At 45.5% G+C, this 17,683-nt stretch overlaps 1 protein-coding gene across 2 annotated transcripts in view; it reads right to left on the reverse strand.

Annotated features, from left to right (window-relative positions):
* PLEKHJ1 (pleckstrin homology domain containing J1) overlaps positions 1–17,683 on the reverse strand; it is a 382,313-nt gene that overhangs the window by 147,956 nt on the left and 216,674 nt on the right. For both annotated transcript variants that reach the window (XM_069649517.1, XM_069649516.1), the window contains exon 3: positions 11,495–11,561. In XM_069649517.1, coding sequence (XP_069505618.1) covers positions 11,495–11,561 — 67 coding nt within the window. The remainder of the gene's footprint in view (positions 1–11,494; positions 11,562–17,683) is intronic.

Genomic DNA, 17,683 nt, shown 5'->3' on the forward strand with positions numbered 1-17,683 from the left:
CTCCAGAAAATATATATTAGCGCCAAGATGATTATTGCTACAATTATCAAGAATTATGTGGAGGAGAGAAGAATTAAGGATAGACAAACAGAGGTTCTGTAATGCAGTTCTGGGCAGACTGAAATGGATGGAATAGTATTACTTTAAGCTAAGAGATTGGCTATGGACAGTTCTAGACTAGATACTCACTCCTATGGCTTTGGAATGGAGTGGGCCCCGTCAAAGATCTGGTCAAGGGTTTGGCTGGGATTCTCTTTCGCCACCAGACAGGTCTCAGTTCTGCTCTCAGCACTGCACTGCGGTCTGCGCGGCCTCTTGGACTGGATCCGATGGGTTCTGGATACAGCTCTGCTTTCTAGGTCTGGATCTTGGTTCTAGCACAGGGTTCTTACAGCACAACCTGGCTGCTGAATATGAGAGCCCCTTGGAAGTTTAGGGGTTAGAATCAGGTTGCAAAAGACTGAAGGCCTGCTGAAAAGGGTTCAGCTTTTGGGATTGGGTCTTTCTGCTTCAAGTTCTGGAGTCTGGATTCTAAGTTCTGGTCTATGTCTGGAGCCTGGATCTTCCTGCAGGGTGCATCGCCAAGAAATCAGTTGAGAAGTGGCAAGTGTGTGTCCCCTATCTGTCCTCTGCAGTCCCTATTTATGCATTTCCAAAGTGGGTGGGGAGGCCAATTCTACAATGCCCAACCCTCGAAGGATCTGATAGGTTAGAGGATTCCCTGTCCCCTGAATGGAGAAAGGATCAGCGTGTCATCCTGTGTCATCTTTATGGCTTGGGGGAAAAACACTCCCCTTGGTCTCTGTGCAGCATATCTTATTTTGCATAAAACACATATTTACAATATACACAACTTGTTAATACCTCATAAATCACATGACAGATTAATTAAGGTACATTGTTGTTCAACTCTCATTTTCCTAACAGCTTGGATTTAGAAAGGACCACTTTTTGCGCTTTTGGTGGGTTTCTCAATATTATTTCCGCACCAATTTTTAGATATGCCTGCACACCCCATCTGAGCACAATTCTGTATTTTTTCAGGTTCCTGGCATAAACATAGTAGCTATAATATGAATAATTCCGGGGTTTGGTCTCAGAACATCGCACAGAGTCCAGCTTAGTCTTAGGCTGTGAGTGAATTTTTCATTTGAACAATCTCAAAGTGTTACATTTTTGTCAGTTCAGTGCAATTTGTTATAGGCATTTTTCTAAAACATATTTGCTCAGTGTTAAATCCACATTTCAGTCTGGTCCGCCCCAGAGCTCTGCTGACTAAGAGGTCACATGTCTCTCCTTCTTGGCAGCAGTTTGTTTTCAGTCACACCCAAATTAGCATTTTCTATTCAGCCCAAGGATTCCTTTGTCTGCACTGAGAGCAACAGGCCAGGGTGCCACTCCCAGTTCCTTTATGACACCAGCCTGTCAATCCCTTAGCCAAGGGCAGGGGGACGTCCCCTTTATCCAGGGAGAAGGTATGGAATTCGTTTGAACACAGTGTGGCAAACTTAACTTTTAACCCAATGTCTAAAAATGGTCTTTTCTTATAATATAACCCACATTTTTAACACATACATTAAACAATTTCTTGCTTCAAGCCTTTTCAGAATATAGTTTTAAATTGTATCCACCTCTTAGGCTTCTGATAGCAAGTCTTTCTTTGGCATAGTTTGGGCTCAATGTCCAACTTTACACAAAATGGTTTTAAAACACTGGCTTCTGGTAGAGGTGAGTAACGGTATTACACCCATTTTTGACAGGTTTCTTCCAGCAAGCAATCCTCAAAAGTGAACTTTGTTCAGATATAGATACACTTCTGTGGACCTTATATTTATGTAGATTCTTGCGGGAGAATGATGTTGACCACCCAACAAGGAGGTTGAATCTTTTTGGGTGGTTTGTGAGCCATGATTTGTGCAAATTTGACACCAAATAAAAACGGATTTTTGAAGACAGCTTTGTCTCTTTTGCAATGATTTTGCTCTGTGAGCAGCCAAGTGATGGGTTTTGGCAGTGGTTTCCTGTGTTACCACTGACAAAGGCAAAAGTAGATGGTGGCCTATTTTTCAGGTTTTCACTGCGCACTTTCTGGCGATTTCTGGAGAGCAGCATGCTTTCCAGCGGCCATTATGTTTCTGCTGCCAGCAACGCACAGTGATGTTGCAGGGCTTGGATTAGTGGGTTAAAACATCCCACAATCAACCAATTCCAGTTCATACAAAAATTTGCTACATGTCTCGAGTCAAAGCCCACATAAGACACTGTTGATGATAAAAATCAACCTCAAAGCAATGTGTTTAGTAGCCAAAAGTATCAAACCCAAAAGTCTCAAGTATTCAATCCCCCTCTTGAACCCCCATTGAGCATCAAGTGCACTCAAATCAGCCAATGGGAACAAACTAATTCAGACAGGTGCAATAAATAGGAGATAGGACCTTCACCTCCATTGCCCCCACCTGTAGAAACACCATCTTAAAAAGATGTCAGACTCGAACCCAACTACCCTAGAGTCAAGAGAAATTTGAAGAAATTTCTCCTGAAAAATTGTGCCAGCCACTTGCACAGCCTATTCGAACTAGAATCTCTCTCCCCCTCGCGTGTACCGATTATACAAACTAGCAACTCGCTCCCCTGACCCAGTCCTAAACCTTCCAGCTTCCCGATCCTTCTCCCTGCCTCCTTCCCCATTTACAGCTTTGTGTCAGGCTGATAACTTGGCATTACTGGATGCTTTGTATGTCTTCATCTTAACTTCTACCTAAAGAGTATCAGGAATACACTCCATTTGTGCTATGACTGCTATATTACACTACCACTGTTATCGTTGCTCCCAGTCCACTATATCTTTACCACACATTTCGAAGTGCTTACAAGCATATTGTGATCAATCTGTGTGCTATACAAACCTTAGCTTATTGGCTTGCATTCCCATTCCTTGTCCCCTTCTCTCCCAAACTCTCTTGAATGATGTTAGCGTCCACATTGCATTACCCCACTGACCCCAATGGTTACACAAGATTTGATCGATGAAGCCTAGATCTTGCTGTAGCTTTCAGCAAAGCAGCACCTCCAGTTGAGATCTCCAGTAATATATATTTATTCTACACTTTCATACTTTTTTTTTTTTTACCATGGTCTTGTATGTAGGTATGCATGCAGATTTGTATAGAAAGAAAAATAACCATAAAGCAGTGTAGTGCTGTATAATTGAATTGCTTTCTTTTTCTGGAACATGTGTAATCCTCCACTATATAGTGCTGCCAAGACATGTTTGTGGCATGGCCTACACTTTATAAAACGGTATTAAGAAATACATGCCATCAACTAAAATACCCAGGACACTGGAGTTAGGATTACGCATTTCGGCCCCTGGGTGATGTGCTGTTTTTTTTATTATGCATTTGTTTTAGTTGATCGTGCAACTTACAAATATAAACAGTTTCTCATTAAAATCATAACGCTAAGAAATTAAAATCATATCATGCATTTTTCCATTACATTCACAGAATATACTCATTAACATTTTGGGTTGTCAGGAGAGCATGATTGTAGCATACTAGGACAAACATTTCAACTCTCCTATAACCCATTATTAAATCTCCAATTTCATCAGGAATCTCATTGTGGTTAAATTTAGAGACATATGGTTAGCATTAAAAATCCTTATCCACATTTGCTGCAGCGTCAAGAGGTGGTAGTCTTGAATAAATGTGTGAAAATGTTCCTGTCTCAACATTTTCAAATGGATACATTCTACCAGAAGATGTTGTAATGTTTTTGGGTGGTTTGTCAGTTTGCAAAATCGGCAAGTGGCTTTAGTTTTATCACGTAATCTTATAGCCAATAATGCATTTGTTGGCCAGAAGTCAAAACGTAGGCGCATAAGACCTGTCCGGTAGCTTTGCTCAGGAAACATAACCATATATTCTGGAATCCGATTTAGTTTTTTAAAGATAAAAATGGCCACTAGTAAAAGCCTTATATTGATTACATTCCATCCATGTCACATTCCAATCAGCCAAACAACATTTTTGTTTGGCTCGGGATGGATTATTATTAAAAAGCATCTGATCGATATCTGCTGTGATTGTACTTACTACACAATATTGCTTCCAAGAGGCCAGTGGAGGGAGAGGTGATTCTACAAGCGTGGATAACATTGGGACAAGGGAATCACAAAATGTTGCCTTATTCATATATTTATTGTAAAGCATTATTGTGTTCCACGCTACAATAGCTTTCATTGACTGCAGTCCTAACTCGTAACAAACTATTTGGATAGGGAAGCTTCCAGGTATTGGTAGAATATTCTTCCAAAACGCACCTTCCAAGTAGTCCCTGTCTGGGTGGTTTTCTGGGAACTCTGCATGCACGCCATATGTTATGGTGGGTATTACTTTTTGTTTATAACATTTTATTATCGGGAGATAAAAACATTTTTCTAATTTTTGTGGACTAGTTTTGCCTGTGAACACATTATTAGATTTTAGATCATTTTTATACGGTTGGTCTGATCTATTGTCATTCATGTTTATACCCAGATATTTATATTCATGGATTATTTCAAAGTTTTGATCTCCTATTTTCCACTTGAATGAAGTTGTATTTGGCATCAATCTCAATATGTTGGATTATGTTATGTTTATAGTGAGCATGTCATCTACTGCAAAATGCAATAGGGCCTGCAGTTGTCTTTCGAGCCCCATCGGGTTTTGGTCACATATGACTAAATTATCAGCATACAATAGGTATGCAATTACTTACATGCCAAGTTTATGTGACAGGCTCATGCAATTTGTAGAGGTTTATATAGTTCCTTGATGTAGAAATTAAAGATGTGCTGGTTTTCCCAGCACAACATCGCTTGCGAGCTTCCCATCTTTCATCTGACGTATGCCTACCTCTCATCCCACCATTAATCAAGATGGCCTTATTGTTTACAAATAGTGGTGTGTCCAATGGCTTAAGCCCTGGCTAGTGTTCTGTGTGAATCACAACAGTTAACTACTTTTCAGTCTGATTTTCTTTAACTAGAGACCTACTTAATCACACATTTATAAAAACACGATTTCTGTGGAGTACATTTTTATTTATAAAAACAGTTTATCAACCTACAACCGTCAACATGATATTTCAAAAGGATGACAGAATACAGTGCGTGTTTTCAGTACAACAATGTTTCGCACAATTTAAATTGGGGGTTTGACTCGAGCACCTCACCAGTTCACAACATTTTGGGGCCATGTTTATGAAGGCAGGCTGAGTAGATCTATTCCATGCGCGATTAGGAAGGCCTTCTCTACGAGGGTGAACAAGAGCTCTACAACCCTCTTGGTTTTGGCTCAGATACCCGGTGTATAGCCAAAGAAAGTTAAATGTACTAATGTCCGGAATAACTGCAGCATGGCTTCCGTTTTTATTGAAAAATGTATTTTTTTTTTTTTTAAGATTTTCCGGTGCACGGCATGCGCAAGGTGAGAGAGAACACAGGGCCACCAGTTGAAATCAAAACTTGTACATAAAACGAGCGGAAGAGAAGAGATATCATACTTTCTTCTCTTCCATGTTTTTTTCTGTAGGGTGTGCCATTCAAAGACAGCATTTATGCAATGCTGATTGGACATATCAAGATGGGAAGATGGACACTGAAAAGATTAGCGATCTTAAGGTAAAACATTTGAGTAAAAAGAGCTTTAAATTGAAACGAGTCAGTGCCACTGAACTAATTGTCTGGTGCTGAGGTGCACATGTGCTTCTTTGTAAATATTCACATTGTGTTGTATGCAATGTTGAAGTGGAACAATTCTGAAAAAACTAGAAACAGTATTCGATGCAAGAATAAGGGGCATAAATGAAGAGTTCCCAAGTAAGTTTGCAAGCCCTCGTTTTCCGTTGTACAGAAGCATGTTATGCAAGTTTGAGTTATTGACTGACAGATGCATGCATTGATTGCAGGTGCTGTTAAATGAAACAAGAAGGGTCTACACAACCATGCCAAGAGACACCATTTACACAAACATTCCAAGAGATAACATTATAGAAAATATATGGGGATAAAAAAAATGTCTGTCTCTTGATGAAGGCCTAAAGAAAAACAAATGGGCAGTCTGTATAAAGAGCCGACTCCAATTTAAGAGGCCGAAACACACAGTTGCTTTCTACTTGAGGCGGCGGGCTTCTTCCATCATGGCCACTGCAGTGTAAGGAGGTGAGCCACCATCCACATTTGTACTGAAGGGACGCCCGATTGGTCTGTGTCCCCTTTATCCCTGCCATTGGCCAGGGAGCTGGCAGGTGATGCTGTCCCCTTCAAAGGGCCAACTTAAAGGGCGATTTCTGCCCTGTCCGGGCCCTGTTGGGGCCCTCTCTTTCTACTCAGCGACTCCTCTATTAACCCGCTCCTAGCACGGCACAGCCCCCAGCACTGTTCAGTTTAACAGCATTGTAGAGCACTCCTCCTGCGCCCTGACAAGTTTGTTGCACCACATTCAGCACTCCTCCTGCGCCCTGACAAGTTTGTTGCACCACATTCAGGAGCTCAGAAACTGCCTCCCCCCCTCCTTGTCCTTGCTGGTATTGCTACCTTGGCCCTTCTTGTGCCCCAACCTGTTCACTAGGGGCTACCTTTCATGCTTAACCTTGCTGCCTCACTCCTCCACGGTCCTTCATCTGACTGGCCATACTCCTTTTATGATCTCTGCCTTGCTGCTTCCACGATCCATTCTCACTGGCCTCTGCTCCTTATTGACATCCTGTTACCACAAGTTGCATCCTGACCTTTCTGCATCATGCAGCAGCTTCCCACCCCTGGCTATAAATTGACACACGGATCGCTGTACAACTCTATTTTGCTTGCTTTTTTTCTGCAACCTCAAGCTGTGTCAAAGCTATTTGAGTGGAAGAGTCCTAGACCGAAAAGAAACAATAAAATGTCATAGGCATTGGCTTTCACCTCCTTTGTCAAGAATAGAAATGAAGAGCTTCAGCATTAGTCCTGGAAATGCAGTTTACTTGGGCAGTTTGGAATTCTGCTGCCCCTGATGAAATATCATTTTTACTGTATATCGGAATACACATCTGGGGGTGTTTGCTGCCCTTGTTTAAATGCTTGTTTAAAGGACCCGAGTCATCTTGCCTGTTTTGCTGCTAGGATGCCTGATGAGTATTTTCGTGCACTGTGCAGTTCTCAGTCTCTTTCTCCCCTGGGTATCCTTCTGCCCCCTCCCCCTATGGTTCTCTCCATCTCCCCCATCTATTCTAATTGCTACTCTATTACCTATCCTCACTCTCTGTCGAAGCCTGGAAGGAAAAGGTTTAAAAAGGGTCTGCTGGTCTCTAACCCCGGTCTGCCGCCCATTGCCAACACCTATGTTAACGCTTCCTCCAAGCAGACTTTTACTGACATTCTCTTTGTCATTCCCTCTTCAGACCTATGGACTCCCCATATGGTCTCAGTCCTCGCCCCTTTCTCTTCTTCAATCAATAATGGTGAAACAAGATGGGAAGTGCTCTTGGCACACTTCCCATCTTCCCGGTGCATCATTAATGTCTACCAGAATGGCACTATCATGGCCCAGAGCTCTCAGCCCAATCTCCCCCTTCTTGACAGATCTCTTCTGTTTCTCATTAACGTCCTCCCTTCTCCTGCCACTCCTCTGTCTGCCTCCACTCTGAACTATGCCTGCCTCCCCTCTGGCCTCTTACCGACATGTGCACCTCATACCTGTACCCCTCCTTGGAAGAACTTTAAAGGAGGCAACCTGCTTCACTAACCAATCCTCGTTCTGCTGTTAAACACTCCTCTGATATCTGTCAACTCCTTGAAGACGTTGGCCTGGAGGTCCTCGCCCTCACTGAGACGTAGTTCAATGCCAGCTCTGTCACTGCTTTTGACACTCTCCTTCCCGAGGGCTACAAGATCCTCTGCAAGCCCAGGCCTAACGGGTCTGGTGGTGGAGTGGCCCTTATCTTCCCCTGAATGGGTCCTTGCTTCCATCATACCCACTCAAACCTACTCCTCCTTTGAATGCATTGTCTGCAAGCTTTGCGTCTCTCATACCCTCTCGCCACCATCTACAGGCCCCCTGGGCCAGTCTACTACTTCCTTTCGGAGTGGGCCCACCTCACCTCTGCTCTCCTGACTGCTGGCTCAAAGATTCTCCTCCTCCGGGACTTCAATATTCATCTCGACTCTCCTGATGTTGCCACCTTACTTTTCGCAACCTCTGCGACTCTTTCCCTCACCATTCTTCCCTCCGGTCCAACCCACTAAGCAGGGCACACCCTGGATGCGCTCATGTCAAAGAACATCCCTTTCTCTAACCCTCTCACTACACCTCTCCTGGTCTGACCATGCTCTCCTCTCCTCTCCTCTGGGGCTCTTAGGCTCTCCGGCTAAGCCTCTTCCTGCACTGCCAGTCCCCTCCTTCGCCATTCGACCAATGAAACAAGTGTCATTAACTGCTTTTGCTGCCTCTTTCATTCCCCCTCCTACAGCTGCTATTGATTCTCCCACCAACACAGTCCTTGTGAACCTTTCCCTCTCCATCTCCATCTCCAATACCCTTGACACTTTGGCCCCTGCTATGAGGATTTGCATGAAGCTTGCTTTCAAGTGCAATAATTATTATGATTCCGACCTTGCCTCACGGAAAAGCGGTGCAGAGTTACGGAACGGAAGAGGGTGGCTTCTAGTACATCCTCTGGCAAACTGGCCCGTCACCTGCTCCAAAGGAAATACAGATTCTCCATCTGTTCCAAGAAGCGGGCCCCTATCCAAGCCGGCATCTCTGGGGCCACCAACAACACAGCTGAACTTTTCAAAATATGTAAGGAACTTGACAATCCTACTGCAGTCTCCACTTCTCTTACTTCCCAGGCCCTCTGCATGGCTTTGGCCTCCCATTTCATATCTAAAACTCAGGACATCCTGTCCTCCCTCTCCTCTACCCTGCCTCCCTCACCTAGGAACCCCTTCCTCCTCCCACCCCCTACTCTCTGCCTACTCACCCATAGCACCAGAGAAGGTCACCAAGACAGTCTGCTCTATGAAAGTATCCTCCAAACAGGTGCTCCCATGTTCCTCCAGAACTATCAAGGACAACATTGCCTACCTCGCATCCTCCTTGGCCGGGTTCTGCAACCACTCCCTTGCCACTTGCTCCGTACCACTACCCCTCACGCACTCCCTTGTGCACCCCCCACCTGAAAAAGCCATCTGCGGACCCTTCCTGCCTTGCTAACTACTACCCTAGCTCCACCACCAGGTTTCTTGGGCAAACTCTTGTAGAAGTTGGTCATCTCCCAACTAATCCATCACACTGAATCGGTTGGCTGTCTCCATGACCAGCAGAGGCACGGAAACTGCTCTCCTGAACACCTGTGAAGACTTGCTCTCACACCTAGACTCCAACTCTCCTTCCATTCTCATCTTCTTTGATCAGTCCTCTGCCTTCGACACTGTCAACCATGCCATTCTCACTGGCTTGGTTGACCTCTTTCCTTTCTGATTGACCCTCCCAGGTTCATCTGGGCCACTTCCTCTCCTCCACCTCACCCTCTACTTACAATGTCCCTCAGGGCTCCATCCTTTCACCCTTGCTTTTCAACATCTACCTTGCCCCAATGTCCCACTTACTCTTCACCTTCTCTCATTTCCAGTGTTCTGCTGATGACACACTGCTCTCCTTTAAGAGCTTTCCTCCTCTACCTCCTCTCCTTCCTTCCTCATTCCTGACTGACTGCCATTTAGGAATGGTGTGCTGCTAATGATCTCTGCCTTAATGCCAGTAACACTGAGATCCTTCTCATTGTGACTCCTGTTCCCTCCTTCCCTCCTACCCTCCTACTCTCCTACTGCCCTCCTTTGGCCCCCTATGCTGCCCCCTCGAAGGAGGCAAAACTCCTGGGTTTCATATTCAACACCTCTCTCTCCTTCTCACCTCATATCGCTGACTTTGCCAAGAAGGCCCACTTCCAGCTTCACCTCCAAAGAGGCATTCTCCCTTTCCTCACCTTCCCCCAGAAGCTAATCCAGAAGAGGACTGCAAGACGTTATCCTTGGCCTCAAGGCCAGAGACTGCATCTCTCCAGCCCTAAAATCTCTCCACTGGCTCCCGGTGGCTGCAAGGATAAAATTCAAGACCCTCTGCCTCACCCACAAAGCTTTCCGGGGCCTGAAACCTTGCTACATTCAACTTTCTCTTCCTAAATAGCTACCTGCTAGAGTAATTTGGTCATCTAGCTCCAACTCTCTGCAGACCAGACGTTTCTCCAAGCAGAGAGTGGGGATGGGGGGGGGGGTTGATCTCTTTCTTCAGCAGAAGCCTCCCTCTGGAACAGCCTGCCAGCCCCTCTCAGACTTGAGCCGGATCTCCTTAAGTTCCGGAAGCTCCTCAAGACCTTCGTCTTCTCCTCCTCCTTCCCTCTCCCACTCCCTTGAAAATTGCCCCCCCCCGCCACTGCGACTGTTCCCTTTTGAGTCTTACAGGGGCCATGCCCTCCTTGACCAGTCTCCCCCAGCACCCTTATAACCAGCACCTGCCCTTGGGCACCCTTTCCTGACAAGCCTACTGAGTCTGGCCCACCCCGTCCTTGCACTAATTAACTCACCCCTGTTCCACGGGCACTTGCCCTCTTGTTCCCCTTTAGCACATGCCCAGTCCCTGGGGTCCCCTCCCTCCCTGCACTTCCTCCTCATCCATCCCTCCTCCCTGACCAGCATCGTCCCCTTGCTCTTCCTATTCTGCACTTGCACGATCTGAACGACACAAGGTCTAGTAGGCTTGTTATTGTTTTTCCTCTATCCCCATACCCCTGCTTTGTGGCGCTTAGAAACACATTTGGCTGTATAGGCCCCATACAAATGATCAAATAAAATAAATAAAACAGTGCATTATTAAGTAAATGTAAGTCTGAGACGGGAAACACAAAGCCAATCATTGATTTTGCTGACTCTGCATGTGCCAACTAGGCTTTGCCGGTGTAGAGGATTTAGGTGACTAGGTTTCACTGGACCGGCTATCCATGAGGTATACAGCACATAGTCCCAAAAAAATGTATTCAATTAGAATAGAACGTAGATACACTTTACTGACCCTACACAACAATCTTTGATCAAAGTATTGAGTTTGGGGGTGGGGGGGGGAATACCATGTTTTTAAAAACATGTAATTTGAGGTGGACTATAGATCGAATAGTTTTTATAATTTTGTTATTGAATAACATTTTTGTATATGAGCGTTTGGGTTGCTGCTGAATAAATGGTATGCCTGGATAGAGAATGTGGCAATGCGAAGGATGCTAGAGGAATAGCCAGCCAAACTGAGTTCTCAAATGTCTCCATTGGGCGCTGTGTTTTATATCAATTTTTAGCACAACTGCAGAAAAAGAATCTGCAGAATTACACTACAACAGAGTACTAATACCATTCTGCAGATATCTATAAAACCTGTACACTACTCAGTGAAAGCTAAAGAGAGGTGTCAAAACTCACGGAGGGAAAAGCTGTTGTCCTCCTCCCGGATGGTCCTGCAGTGTTCCAGCAGTAATGCGCCAATGGGCTGGAAGAGAAAAAGAACCTTTCCTGAAACATTTCACCTCAAAAGCCAGTTCCTCGCTTCTTCTGATGAAAGTCTTCACATGAAGACTCCCAGACCCGATTAACAACAGATAAGTTCAGTAGGAAGTGATTTTGGAGGTTACTGCAACCTAGGTTGTGTCCCTTGCGAAATTCATCTCCTCTTTTCGCTGCGCAGCATGCTAACATTCACAGTCATGAGCGATCAATCTAGCATTTTCATTCGCACTAAGGAGTCGCTATCAAACTCAGTCACGCCGTGTGGCAGCTGTCCACAAAACAGTCATAACGTTTGGAAGCCATGCAACTAACATTAGCACTGCAGAGCAGCTGTGCACAGACAAGCACCTGTCCATCCAACATTCACACTGTAGGACAGCTGTCTTTCAGATTAACACACACAGTGGGCATATCCTTTGCTACTAGTTTCCCTAACAGACACTTTCAGAGACTCAACTCTCACACCAAGACAGGTCATGCACTCAGAGAGTTCCTTAAACGAAGAGAGAAGTGTGCATGGCATGATGGAAAATACAGTTAAAGTGGGCACCACCTGTGTATATATATATCCAGATTACGTGTTAGTTCAAAAGATAAAGGGGCATCACAGTTAACACAACGTGGCACAGCCGGTGTAAAAGCTAGTCTGCAAGACCCGGGAGAGAGACTCCAAGGGACTGTCTGCTCATTTGCTGGTATAAAACCATCCACACCTCATATAAAAGGTTAACTCAAAATGCATCTGTCCCTTGAGGGATTTTTTACACATTACTATTTGACGCTGTTTTGCATTTTGAATTACAATTTGTGAATGGTTTTATACCAGTAAGTGAACACACAATACCTAGCAGTCTCTCTCCATGTTCTTGCATACTTGTATGATGAAGAACCACAGAGATCACACATCAGGAACTTTTCCTGTCTGGAGCCTGTACCAGCATTATTTCATAGGACCTCCGATGTGCAGGAGCCCTCAACACTGCAGGAGCAGTGGGCTAGCCCTGCAGCAGAGTGCATCCACCCTAAGGTAGGCTCCCTGCCTATTTTTAGCCCCCTGGGCTTGAAAATCCTACCCACTGAAAAGTGCTCCTCCTAGCCCCATAATTACACATGAGCAGTGTAAATTCTATTTTTATTGAAAAAACGAACTAAAAAGCGCATTTCGAGCGTTTTTTAGGTGCCTCCATTGGAACACATGAGGTGTCCCTGCTTCAACATGGCCGCTGACCTCCTTGCCAAGAAGGCAACCACGTGACATCCAGGAGAGCCCCCATTGGCCAACTGCAACTACAGAAGGCCAATCAGGTGCCGGCAGGCAAATGCCGGCCCCCTCATCCAAAGGATCCTCATCACAAGGAACTTTTCCTGTCCAGAGGCACCTGGCGCCTGGGCCAAGGACTCTGCTCATTTTCTGGTAAGCTTGCCCTGACCCTGCAGCTTGCCCACACCTCCCCAGAACCTAACCTTTCCACCTAATCCCTTCATGCGGTACACCCCGTAGGTGCCTCTACTTTTCACTGACTTTGGACAATTGCTTGCTATCACCTGGTCTATTGTTGATATATAATATCTCACTATACTATTTAGCGCATTTACCAGTATTGCTTATCCGCTTGTACTGTATCCTCTTGTGCAGCCAACTGCTACCTATTATGCCCTGCCACCATTTAGCCTCTGCCTGCCCCACTTAGAAAATCGAATTTAGGCATTGTATTTTGTTGAATTGTGACCCACTTGTGACCTTCCTCTGAACTATCTAGCACTAGTCGCACGATCCCCCTGCCATTTCTGTCACATACCAGCGGCAGGCAGGCAGGCACGCACACACACACACACACACACACACACACACACACACTCCTCCCCTCCCCCCCCCAAGAGTGCACCTCCCAATCATAGCATAGTTTCACTCTCCCGCACTCTCCCTGCCACACTCCGCTTAGCCAGCCCAACAGCCATCCTTATAGCCCTCACTATAATGGCCTCTACGCCTCCCCACATATTCCCAGCACACCTCACCCAGCACTACATTCACATGCCGCAGCACCAGACTACAACATCACACAGTCTCGGCCACCCAGCCTAGCCACCAGACTCCGCAATCTCAGAAATCGATCACTTCCTAGGTATTTACTCTGCTCACCCACACCCATCACGACTAGAACCTCCAGATTAGGCACCCGCACTGCACCACTACCCCATACTAAGATGAGCATAGGCACTGCCCCTCTCCCCCCACCACCCCAACATGCCTCTAGACTACTTCGTACTAAGCCGCTCACTACCACAACAAGCACACTTCACCCCATACTATTACAAACAAAAACATCAAAGGCACACAACACCCACCTCTTAAATGTGCACTACTGAATGTACGCTCCCTACCTGCACATGCCCTCGAGATAAATGATCTACTATCCACACTTAATCTGGACTTACTTTGCATCACCAAATCCTGGCTCAATGATACCTCCTGCCCAGCCATCCCACTAGCCCTATCCACAGGCTACACCATCCTTAGGGCAAGATAGATGTGATAAGATTGGAGGGGGAGTCACCCTTATCCACAAAGACTCGCTATCCATCAGATTAGCAGACCATAGTACATGGGGTGGTAATGCGGATATCCTATCAGCCAAGCTTACGCTCTCCCCCAATAATCTAATCAACATCCACATCCTACAGACCTCCCGGACTCTCAGCTGACTTCCAAGAGCACCTCTCCCATCGACTCAGCAACAACATTACAAAGTCCTCCAAAATCCTTCTATTAGGAGACTTAAATTTAGGATACAATGATCCCAAGGATAAATCCGCGGCAACCCTAGCTAAAGAACTCACAGACTTAGGTTTCTCCCAAAGAGTCCTCACCCCCACTCACTCCAAAGGCCACACCCTTGACTGGGTCATGGATCACAACTGTGCATCCAACATTACCTCAAACACCGCCCTTCCATGGACGGACCACAAATGCATCAAATTCCTCATCCCCACCAACCCTAAACCTAAGACTCTCACCCACGCACCGCCTGCCACAATAAGTAGTTCTAAAAAACTCAATGCAGACAACTTGCATCCCCACCTTAAAAGCCCCTGCCTAGCACCACCTTTCTCTCAGGACCCAAATATACTATCAGCTATCTTCAATGATACTCTCACCAATACCATAAACTCTATAGCACCACTTGAAAGCAAGAAGGAAAAAAAATAATTTCACTGCAACTCTTGGTTCTCGGAAGAACTCCAAACCCTCCGAGCTCAAAAGTGCCAGTCGCTAAAAAACTGGCAAACGGATCCGAGTGATCTAAATAAGAGCCTCTTCACACAAATAGCCCTCCAATATAAAAAAAGCCATTTTAGCAGCAAAATCCCACTCCTTCAATGATAGGATCTCAAAGGCCAACACCCAAGCAAAAGAACTATTTGCAATCTTTAATGAATTAGTCACTCCTTCGGCTACCGCTGACGGGAGAACTAAAGACAAAGCTTGGTGTGCCAGCATTCAGTCCGCCATGATCAACAAAATAAAACTCCTCCAGATCAAAACCCAAAACCACTGCAAAGCCCTCCCAAACCAAAAAACCAACCGCTCTACACAAGACAAGCGTAGTAATCTCAATCGCGCTCAATTCTCCTTCAGAAACGTCACTGAACCTGAGGTCCTTAATCTCATCAAAAACCTCAAACCATCCCTCTGCAAAGCAGACATGTGCCCTCCCAAAATCATCAAGGAATGCGCCAATGACCTAGGACCCCCGATTACTGCCTTTATTAATGCATCTTTCCAAGCAGTAACTGTCCCAAACAATCTCAAGGAAGACTGGGTGCGGCCACTTCTAAAAAAGGCCACATTTGACCCAGCGCAACCCAACAACTACAGACCGATAACGACATTCCCGTTCCTCCTAAAAATCCAGGACAAAGCAGCTCACATCCAGATCCAATCATACATAGAAGCTAACTCCATACTAGGCAAAAGACAATCTGGCTTCTGTGTCGGGCATGGAACAGAATCCGCCTTATTAGACCTAAAAAAATCAAATCTCACAGATCATGGACAAAGGCAAACCTGCCTTGCTCCTCCTTCTTGATCTTTCAGCTGGCTTTGACCTGGTAGATCACCAAACACTCACCACCGACCTCACCCATGCAGCCCATTTCTCTTATCAAGCAGCATCCTGGATCACTTCCCTCCTTGAAGGAAGAGCCATGAAAGTCTACTCTGACACAGCTAACGCAGATCCTACCACTATAAACTGCGATGTCCCCTAAGGATCTTGTACAGCCCCCACCCTCTATAACCTCTTCACAAAACCCCTCTTCGACCTACTTGATTCCATGGGTGTTGCATATACAAACTATGCAGACGACACTCAAGTACTTTTACCCCTATCTGGACTCTATCACCAAGCCGCCACGGCCCTTCACAACATCTATGCCACTATCCAAGCTTGGATGGCAATCAATGGCCTCTGTCTTAACGGGGAGAAGACTGAAATTCTCATCCTAGGCCAGACAAACATTATCGAAACTAAACCCCCAATACAACAACTTCAACATAGACAACTCAACCATCTCCGTATCATCCTCTGTCAAGACTCTAGGTTCACATTGATGCAAATATAAAGATGAACAAACAAGTCAGCGCCATAGCCTCTGCATCAGCGTGCAGCACCAAACTCATCAATGCCATTAAACCCTACTTATCCACCCCCAACCGCTTGGCCACAGCTAGAGCAACTATAGGAGCCAAACTCGATTATTGCAACACCCTCCTAGCTGGCACCTCCGCCAAAAACATTCACAGACTGCAAACCACACAAAACAATGCCCTCAGAGCCGCCATGAGCATCCCTAGAAGAGACCATATATCCCACACCAGAAGTGAAGCCTGGTGGCTCCAGGTCAAAGACCGTATTACTCTGAAAATCCTCACCATCACACAGATGCATCAACAAAACCGCTCCAGCATACCTATCTGAAGCAATATCAAGGACCACATCCACTCGCCCCACCAGAGCTCAGTACACCAACCAGCTACACATACCATGCATAAAGAGAGCCACAGCGGGAGGTCTAGGCTTCTCCTATATTGCACCAAAACTCTGGAACTCACTCCCTGCCACCCTTAGAGCTGAAACTTCCATCTCGGTCTTCCGCAACAACCTCAAGGCCACTCTCCTCAACTAGCAAGTGGAGGACTGCCTCCTCCACTTCTGCCATGTATATTGCAATATAACACAAATGTAATATAACTATATTGTAACCGGTATATATACTGCTAATGATATTTGTAACTATATTGCAACATGTATATATATTGCTAATGACCATGTAACTAAGCTTTGTACTGTAACAAGCGCCACGATGTCCCCGGGCTGTTGTGTGCTATATAAATACGAATAAAACAAACAAAACAAACATCTATGGTGGGTGGAATATACTTGCAGGCAGTTATCACAGTAGAGAGCCTCTAGCGAGTCTTATAGCACCCCAGATTACCCACTCACACTTGTTTGCAAGTGTTGCTAATTTAATTATGTGACAAACTTAGAAGCTCACTGCTTTCACAACCCCGAGTACCAGGTCCCCACGCTGGGGTTATGTACGCAGTGATGCTTACTGTGACGCAAGAGGTGCCATGTGAATTCCTCAAAGGGCTGTGGAATATCCGTTGCTGTGAACTTGAAGCTTACGTTTCCCATTAACCATCACAGGTGAGATAACTCTCTCCCAAAGCATTGGATTAGACACAGATTCAGCGGAGGTAGGAGAGGCCAAGCTTCTCATGGCTCTGCCAGATGCAGTTGAAATATAATTAGCAAAGTTGGGAAAGAATCCCCTAGTTTACCCAGGCTGTGACTGCTGCGAGAAAGGCTTGAATGGTCCCGCTCAGGGCTGTAGATGATGCAATGCTCAAACATTGAGGGGTAGTTGGGACCTGAATCCTCACCCAAGGTTTGTGGATTATGCACTGTTCAAACACTGCACCTGTAGTTGATGAAGCGGCTCATCGTCATGGTTGAGGGTTATATGCAGGTCAAACACTCCAGCTGGTGAGGGTAGCCCCAAACAAGCGCTATTGCATAACATATTGTGGGTGAG

This window comes from Ambystoma mexicanum, chromosome 1p (genome assembly GCF_040938575.1).
Source record: "Ambystoma mexicanum isolate Mex_15411 chromosome 1p, UKY_AmexF1_1, whole genome shotgun sequence".
Taxonomy (NCBI): domain Eukaryota; kingdom Metazoa; phylum Chordata; class Amphibia; order Caudata; family Ambystomatidae; genus Ambystoma; species Ambystoma mexicanum.